Source organism: Homarus americanus, unplaced genomic scaffold (assembly GCF_018991925.1).
Source record: "Homarus americanus isolate GMGI-L3 unplaced genomic scaffold, GMGI_Hamer_2.0 scaffold32583, whole genome shotgun sequence".
NCBI classification, from domain to species: Eukaryota; Metazoa; Arthropoda; class Malacostraca; order Decapoda; family Nephropidae; genus Homarus; species Homarus americanus.
Genome location: NW_024713129.1, coordinates 28,618,705 through 28,628,704, shown reverse-complemented (window position 1 = coordinate 28,628,704; position 10,000 = coordinate 28,618,705). Strand labels below are relative to the sequence as shown.

General features: G+C 41.1%; 1 protein-coding gene across 1 annotated transcript in view; it reads left to right on the top strand.

The window, feature by feature from the left end:
* The window catches only part of LOC121870621, a 73,739-nt gene that overhangs the window by 51,615 nt on the left and 12,124 nt on the right, over positions 1–10,000 (top strand). Inside the window, exon 7 of the mRNA XM_042372474.1 lies at positions 7,232–7,397. Coding sequence (XP_042228408.1) covers positions 7,232–7,397 — 166 coding nt within the window. The remainder of the gene's footprint in view (positions 1–7,231; positions 7,398–10,000) is intronic.

The following is a 10,000-nucleotide window of genomic DNA, read 5'->3' as shown; positions in this document are numbered from 1 at the left end:
TTTAGCTGTCTTATGATTGTAAACGAAATCTTAAAGGAAACAGAAAATATTACCATATTCGAATAATTTCAATAAAGTAGCAGCAATAAAAAGAAAAAAGCTTTTCCTGCTTGGCAAAAAAGTTAGCTACTTTTTTAAATCTTGAACTGCGATTATCCTTATTTAGTGTGACACACACACACACACACACACACACACACACACACACACACACACACACACACACACACACACACACACACACACACACACACACACACACACACACACACACACACACACACACACACACACACACTACCAATACTACTATTTGGGAGCTTGACGCCGCCCTCGCCAGGGGTAGGTCTACTTCCCCTGGAGAGGACGGAGTCACCTACAACATCGTTAGACTACTAAGGCGTGTGCCGGGTAATCCATTATTGGTATTGTACAATATGAGTCATGCCGAGGGCCAACTACCCACATCATGGACCAGCAGTATTGTTGTACCAATACCGAAACCAGGACAGCCTGATGCTTTTCGTCCCATATCACTAACCAGCTGCCTGTGTAAAACCTTTGAGAGGATGGTTCTTGGCAGACTCTTATATAGAATCAGAGAACACATGTCTCCTAACATAAATGGCTTCACCCATGGTAAAGGTGTACATAATTGCATCACCACATTCCTAACTGTGCATGGGGAAGAAAGGCACAGATACACTACATTTCTTGACCTAAAAGCTGCATTTGATATTGCCAATAGGCAACTGATATCGTACGAACTAGCCAAAATGGATATAGGAGGTGGGCCGTTACACTGGATAAGTGGTTACCTAACCAACAAAAGGGCTGCTACACTGTTTCAGGGTTACAGAAGTGAAGTTAAAGATATGCAACTTGGTACCCCTCAAGGTGGAGTACTTAACCCACTTTGTTCAATGTTCTTATGAATGCATTATTAAATTTAATACTAGACAACCCCAGCAATATCTCAATCAGCTATGCTGATGATATTCTTATACATACTAAAACTCATAGTGAAATGCAAACCACCCTGAACCATGTATACGCAGCCTGTGAGAACCTCGGTCTTATTATCTCCACTGAGAAAACTAAGGTGTTCAACAAACAAGCTGGTAACCACAAACGCGGCCCCGCCAAGTTCAAGATAGGTAACAACATTACAGTATTGACTATGTTTCTTCTTTTAAATATCTTGGTGTCTCCGTCCCTTGTACCTTACCTGCTATACAACAGCTAACCCGCCAATGTACTGATAGACTGAGACCTCTTTGAAGTGTAGTAGCGGGGTACAGCCCACATTATGGTGATATCAGAATCGTTAAAACAATGTACCTAGGCTATATAAGATCTCTGATAGCTTATCACGCACCAGCCCTGGTCCTTCGTGACAAGCTCGAGAAAATTCAAAATAATGCCCTCAGAATTATCCTAGGATGTCCCATGAGCACTAAAGTACTTAATATGAGGAAAGAACTCGGTATACCCAGTGTCAAAGATAGAATAATTGAAGTCAACCTCGTGATAGCCCTGAGGCTTTTGCGTGGTGATCCTGTTAACAATGTTTCCTTAAAATTGCTAGAATTTATGAACCATGGGACTGGTGAGTCTAAATGGATCCAAACTACAACTACACATATGAAGATGCTTGGACTAGACCATCTGTAGAAAGTTGAGACACAACAGCGCTTCCTGCCACCCTGGCGGACACGTTCCATGGATAGCACAATACAGACATATCCGCCAAAAAAAATAATTATACTGTATAATATGGACACGAAGTAGTACCTTAAGCTGTGTATTCTTATATTACTCTATTAATTATGTATAGTAAAGTATTACAGAACATGTATTAATCCTATGTAATATTTCCATTTATTATGCACCACGCTATGTAGCCTATATGTATTATCATATTTACATATTTTGTATTCAGCTTGTGAACGCTGGCATCTGTGCATGCCAGCGCAGAGTGATACAGGTAGTTGAGAACGCTAGTCCTTATGGCGTGGAAGCCCACTGTCTATTTGTTCCTCTGTATTTGTCTCCCGTACGAGAATAAGAACCTATTTTCAAGATAACAAGTGTTTGCGTATACCCTCAGTAGTGTAAAACATTTTAGGGGTACCAAAGACAAACATAGATATACAAAGTATTTATCTCCAACACACGGCCAAAGTGAGAGCCCTTGAGCACATACACACTCTACAGACTGATGATAATATCACACAGACCATCTACACTGATGGATCTCTTAACACAGCCTGTGGGAGGGCTGGAAGTGCTATTGTTGTGACTCAACCTGACGGCAATATAATTGAGAAAGGAGTTAGAATTAACAACTGGGCATCCACTCTACAAACTGAATTAATTGCCATACTCACAGCTATTAAATTCATTGAAACCATTGTTGCTGACATTCTCATCATCACTGACTCTCTATCCTCACTACTTGCCCTTGACACTCAAGTTGTCACGCGCTTGTCTCTGAAGCCAGACACAAATATGCGTTTGCGTACCTTGTTGACCGGGTTGTCAAGGTCAAACTTTTGTGGATCCCCTCTCACATACAGTAGGCCTCATAAAACATGACAGTTGATGCCCTCGCCAAACTCGCGTCTAACAAAGACACCGTTGAATACAATTTGGGTCTGTCAAAAAAAAAAAACCTTAAAATTGTAATTAGGAAAGAACTTATTGATGAATTTGACGCAAGTAGACAAGTGCAAACAGGCACTAGTCGATCCATAGTTTACCATGATGAGATGTATCAATTGAAACATGTATGTGGAGCAAGTAACAAGATCACAAGATTGTATCTACTTTTTTGCACTTAGTAACTATATCAGTTTTCATGTGTAGAACCAAATACTCAATGTGCTTGAATATTTCTCACGCAAATGTGAATAACAAAGTGTGAGGCCAGACATACTGCCTCACACGCCTGTACTCACGCATTTGTGAATAAGTTACCCTTTATGTACAAAACTAAACAAATAATCTAAATTGAAATACTGTGTAACATTCAGTGCCATACTATCCTTACCACGGGAGTTAATCATTATGACCCGTTGTAAACTCTACTCTGTAATCCTTTTGCGCTACCGCTTTCAGGATGAGTGTGGGGTGAACAATAAAGGAGCCGCTGTAAGCGGCAAAATCAAAATCAATACTACTACTTTGCTGTCACTCGAAATCAAGTATGACGATCATCCAGCAATGATACAATGATATGAGTTATTAGAGATGTCACCTAGGTTGGTGACTTTTGAGGTGACTAAAGAGGCCGATACGGGACCCGCAGCGTCGTTCACATTCGTTGCACATGTGGAGGGCTCCATCTACTATGGGAGGGGCGACGGCAGCGTCTTTCCGGCTTTGGCGCTTGTCTGACTCGGTTTGTAGTTCGGGCTAACTCGAAAGTATTGACACCTCGTGTGATGCTCCTCCAAGCGTTACGATGTGGAGTAATCGACTCCCAGGTGAGTGGGTCGATTTGGCACTTTTTCAGGTTTGTCTTAAGACTATCCTTCTACCTTTTCAATAGCCCACCGTCGTTTTGTTTACTATTCGTAAGATGACTGTAAAGTAGCTGCTTTGGCAGTCTACTGTCGTCCATGCGGGTAACGAACACACACACACACACACACACACACATATATATATATATATATATATATATATATATATATATATATATATATATATATATATATATATATATATATATATATATATATATATATATATATATAAATGTTCGTACTATATTTTCCCTTACTAGCTCTCCTCCACGTTTCCCTCCCACTCTTTATCATGGTACCCTGTGTGTCGTCCTCCGCGACTTCCAAACTTTTTATTCAATTTTCTCTTATGTCACATCTCGTTACTGTCGATCTCTCCCTTTCTCATCTCTCTTTTGATATGTTATTATCGCTTTTCCTCCTTTATTGCTTTCCTCTCTCTCCCTCTTTCTCCCCTTCTTTCTCCTGTGTCACTCACCATCTCCCATCTTCTCTTTTCATATTCATATTTATTAAACATTTTCTTCTATATCACAAAGTTAATCATCTTTCGTTCCCCAAAAGTGTTATTTATGTATATCTCGTGGCATCTACTCTCTCAACACTTAATATATCTGCCTTCCATCTCTCAACATCCAGCATCTCTCCCTTCCATCTCTCAACATCCAGCATCTCTCCCTTCCATCTCTCAACATCTAGCATCTCTCCCTTCCATCTCTCAACATCTCGCATCTCTCCCTTCCATCTCTCAACATCTAGCATCTCTCCCTTCCATCTCTCAACATCTCGCATCTCTCCCTTCCATCTCTCAACATCTCGCATCTCTCCCTTCCATCTCTCAACATCTAGCATCTCTCCCTTCCATCTCTCAACATCTCGCATCTCTCCCTTCCATCTCTCAACATCTCGCAGCTCTCCCTTCCATCTCTCAACATCTCGCATCTCTCCCTTCTCTCTCTTAATACTCAGTTCCCGCCGCTCTCTCTCTATTTTCACTATCTCTCACATCTCTTGAAAAACGTAAGAATATCACACACTCAGTTTACTCCGTCACAAAGCGAGTCAGTGACAAACTTGTATAGAGAGTTGCTGGTGTAGATAAATTTACTCGTGGTGAATTTAGTCCCGGTAAATAGAGTTAAGTTCTTTATTGTGAAGTGGTTATGTTTAGTGACTTTGGAAGACTAATACCGACCTAACCTCAACTAAATGTTATTTTACCAAACTTAACCTAACCTAACCTAACCTAACCTGACTACCTTAAGCTAACCCAATTTTACATTGCTTAACCTATCCTAACCTAACCTAACCTAACTTAACCTAACCTGACTTAACCTAACCTAACTTAACCTAACCTGACTTAACCTAACCTACCTTAAGCTAACCCAATTTTGCTTAACCTAACCTAACCTAACCTAACCTAACCTAACCTAACCCTCTAGGTAGCATTAGGGTGGTTTAATCATGAGAGAAAATAAGCTTGGCTGGGGGGTGAGGAGACTAATGTTCAGGTAATCCAACAAAACTTTGCACCTGATCTTTATAAAGCCCAGCTCCCTAACACTTATCATCGTCTCTCTTTAATTCTATCCTCCTCTCCCATCTCTGGATAAGCTCCTCTATCCCTCCTCGCCTCCGGTATGCACGATCCCTACCGCATCTTTGTCACTGCTCTGAAAATATGAGAGATTCTGGAAATTCCTCCTTACTGCCGCCAAACTGCCTAGCCCACTTCATGCTCTCTCTCTCTCTCTCTCTCTCTCTCTCTCTCTCTCTCTCACATCGTCATTGCACTTAATATTTCTACATCGACTTTACAATCACTGCTAAATGAACTATTCAGTAATATATCCCCTTCTCGATTAAACACCTCCTCTTTCCGATTAGGCACCTTATCTTCCCGATTTGGTACTTCCTCTTCCCAATTTGGAACCTCCTCTTCCCGATTTGATTCATCTTGTTCCCTATTCACCATCTTCATCCACTCGGCACTCAAGTGTAAAGTCAATTTACTCACGCAAGGTGGCGCCTTTATGTTTTCAATACTTTGACTTTGACTTCTTCCTGAGCATCTCCTGGAGTATATACTGCCACGCTGAATATATACAGGCACAGAGTGGAGGAAAACCATTTAAGAGTTACACGCTTCCAACAATATAAGGAAACTAAAGCAAAATATAATGTTCGTAACATTAAAAAAGGGACATACACATAATTGAATAAACAAGAGTAAATATATTTAACTAAACAACTATATAAGTTAAACAATAGATGAGGTAAATTCACTATTTAAATGTAGGGTGACTTTTGTCCCACCCTGTATATATGTAAGGCTCAAAAACCTTGGTTTGGTTAGGTTAGGTTAGGTTTTGGTAATATGCAAATAGCAAAATTCCATTTTCTGGTTATTTTGAAAACGTCCATAACGCGTTGTAAACGTTTTTCGCTCTCTGGACAAAAATGACGGCTCTACTCTCCCCAGGTCTCCCGTGGGGATAATCAACAGGTATATTTAAACCCTCCCAAATATGTACACTACATTATTTGACAAATTAGCTCAAATTCGCTCCATGTTCTGCCCTCGCGGTGTTGCGTTAAATTTCGACCCAGATTATTTCACCTGATGAGTAACCACCCTAACGCAACCTGGGGGGGGGTAGGTTTGGTTAGGTTAATCTTAAGGTGAAATAAGTTGGGAATAAGCTTCAAGCGATCCTACCACTATGCTTCCAGTTAATACTGTATTAACTCCCCATCCTTCTCATCACCAGCCCTCTCTCCTTCCTCCAACTCCCCAGCCCTCTCTCTTTCCTCCTCCTTCCCCAGCCCCACTCTCCTTCCTCCTACTCCCCAGCCCTCTCTCCTTCCTCCTCCTCCCCAGCCCTCTCTCCATTCTCTTTACTCCCATCTCTCACTCATCACTCTTTTTCCTCTTCCTCCCTCCCTTCTCTCATTCCCATTACCTCCCCTCTTCCCCACTCCACATGCGTCACAAACTCTGTCATAATAACATGGTTGATATCAGTGCAGGTTCATCACGTCTGTCTGTGCTCTGTGCAGTGCTGACAGTCTTACGTGTGGGTGTATTGCTATTTTATGTTTGACTGCATTTCTAAGATAAACTTTTAGTATTTATCATGACTGAGACAGTTATTGTTATTATTATTGTTGTTGTTGCTGTTATATTCACGTTCTGATAAGACTAACACGAATAGCAATACCTTTATCATTGATGTTATTATTATTATTATTATTATTATTATTATTATTATTATTATTATTATTATTATTATGAACCCGCAACTCTACTCCGTACTCCAATCTCTTCCCCTCTTTCTCTCTTTTTTTCTCCCAATTTGTCTTTCGCGCACACACACACACGCACACACACACACACACACACACACACACACACACACACACACACACATACACACACACACTTTCTCTCAACCTCTCTCAGTTTATTTCTCAAAATTATCTTCCTTCAAGCAACAGGTGACGGAATTGTGAATGCTGAGGAGCCCTGGCTGTCCAAATAGGGTGCTAATCTCTCTCTCTCGCACATCGCCAATTCTCTCTCTCTCTTATTCTCTCACCATCATTATCTCTCTCTCTCTCTCTCATACATTAATACTCCCTCCCCCCCTCTCCCTCTCTCTCTCTCCCTCTCACCATCACTAACTCTGTCTCCCTCCCAGGTGATAGACTATGATGGTCGAGGAGGAGTCACGGTCAATACTCAGACAGGGCGAGACACCGTCAGTCACCTACTGGTGAAGGAGGCTGGGCCAGGTGACTCCGGCAAGTACACCTGCAGTCCCTCCAACGGTGAGAACGCCTCCATTAACCTCCACGTCCTTAACGGTGAGTCTACTATTAACGGAAGTGTCTACTGGTAACGGTATGGCTATTATCATTTGGGGGTCTTTACTGTCAGCAGGAGTCTTAGCTCTTAGCGGGAGTCTTAGCTCTTAGCGGGAGTCTTCGCTGTTAAAGGGAGGTTTTACTGATAATGGGAGTCTCTGCCGTAAGGTTGAGTCTATTGTAAACGAATACTGCTGGTAACGGTAAAATGAGTCTTAACTATTAATGGGTCTTTACTGTTAATGGGATTTTTTATTGCTAACGGTAAGATTATTAGTGTGTATAAGTTTACTGTTAACGTTGTTTAATAGTAAGGGGAGGCTAATGGTAACGGTGACATTAATAATGGTGAGTTAGCTGTTAACGTCGAGTCTGTTGTCAGCAGAAGTCTTTACTGCTAACAGAGATGCAGTGATTAGTGGTGATTACTGTTAGTGAGAGTCTATGTTGTTAACGGGAGACTACTGGGAATGCAAAGCCCATTATTAAGATTAATTTGTTAGCGGTTAGTCTATTGCTAACAGGGACTCTATTGTTAATGGGGAATCTACTGTTAACGGTAAATTTGCCATAACAACAGTGAGTGAGATGATAACGGTGTGAATTCCTATGGCGTGTGTATGTGTGTGTGTGTGTGTTGTGTGTGTGTGTGTGTGTGTGACACGAAGGTACAAACACAGTGCATTAACTAAACAGTAAATAACATGCCAACATCAAGTAATACTAGACAGGTTGAAAGGCATGACAACAGTAAACTGAACAACAAATGGAATGACAAGCTCGAATAGTATGCACATGGCAAGATGGGAGTGGCATGCCAGCGTACCTGACAACGTATAAAAAGGGTTGTTACGCCGCCGTCTAGCATACTGTACTGTACCTCCTTGCAATGTTTTCCTAGATAGCGACCTCGTCCCTGTCTCAGCCGTCACCTAACGCCACGTTCATAATGTCTGTTTACATACTAAGAACATCAACAAGACGCAGCAGTAGCAACAGCCACTCGATGGTGTTCCAAATTATGAGACAATCTACTTGTATTGTCACTATAAGCGGTGATACATGAGACGTATCTAATAGGCCACCACAGATGATAACAGTCTGAGTAGCATCCAAATTGTACTGAGACTACAGTAACGACCTGCCTCTACTCACCCCCCGGCTAAGATGGTCTACTAAGTTTATTTTTTTTTTGAGAATTCGTGTTATCGTTTATATGGTTGTGCTAAGATGATCCCCGGGACCAATAATGGCAGGTGTGTAAGGGGTCTGTTTACCGGGTAAGAGGAGGACCGTAGACCATTAGAGGGCTTCGTGGCTCCAGCAGTACACCGGCACGTAAATACAACAAAACTTGATGGACTAACAGGGTCTTCCACGATACAAAAAAAACACAAAATAACCTACAGGCTTGATATCAAATATAAATAAATAAAACAGAGAAAACCATCAAACATACAGCAATAACACACAAATGGTTCATTCATCATAATAGAAACCCAAACAAACACACCACCATCAAAAAGAAACCAGCCTGTCAATACCAGCTGTTAAGACCGTTAGATCTCCCACACTTCACTTCCCTACTACTGCAGTATATATAACTCGTACATAAAATATGATTATTTTTCTTTGTACTGAACAAAAGACATATAACTTTCATCTCTGGAATAAATGATGTTGGGATATCTGTCTGAAAGGTTCAATTAAAACTCCTGAGACTACTCTAAGATCAGTGCCATTCAATATAGGTTATCGTCATCCACATCTATCTCTCTCTCCACGCACAAGTTTTATTCTGCTCTCGATAACTTTGGCGAATCTCTTTCTTTGCTTTGGATATCTGAAAACCTTCCGGTCAAAGTTTGACATCAGAGTCTCTTCACAAGTCCCTCTACTCCTCTCTCCAAGAAGTTACCCCTTTCTCTCCATGTTTCCTACCAGCACTGTTGTGAGAGATGGGTAATACTTACGACTTTCCCATCACTAATGACTGTTCTAGGGCTCGAGTGACACCCATAGCTTCTGTCATGTGATTTACAGGGTCATCGAAAAAGAATACCCAGATATTAACAGATATTAAAATCCGGGTATTCTTTTTCGATGACCCGGTATATATGGATAACCTGGTATATAGATAACATATAACTTACTTGTAAATCAAATCAATATTTACTGCAGTCACTTCTACCCTTTTGTTTATCTGTTTATCTTACAGTAATCCATCAACCTCAATCTGCCCATTAGACACGCTATTCTTGTCTCTTGCACGGGGAGGGGGGGGGGAGGGAGTGCTCCGGGGAACACCAACTTCGCAGGCAATAATTCCTCAAACACCCAGGCACGAACAATTTGTCACAACTAATGATGTTTACACAACCACTTTCTCAACAACACCTCCTTCACCCTCATCTTAAACCGTTAATATTCCTCTCAATAACCAACATCTCTCCGAGAGCCCAAACAAATTGAAGTGTGCCAATAGCTGAAGAAAAAAAAATTACTTCCTGTTCTATACTCGATCATATTTATTTCCTTCCCAGGTGCTGCCCCTGTACGATATATCATGTTTATCCTCACATATACATAACAAAAGAATGGAG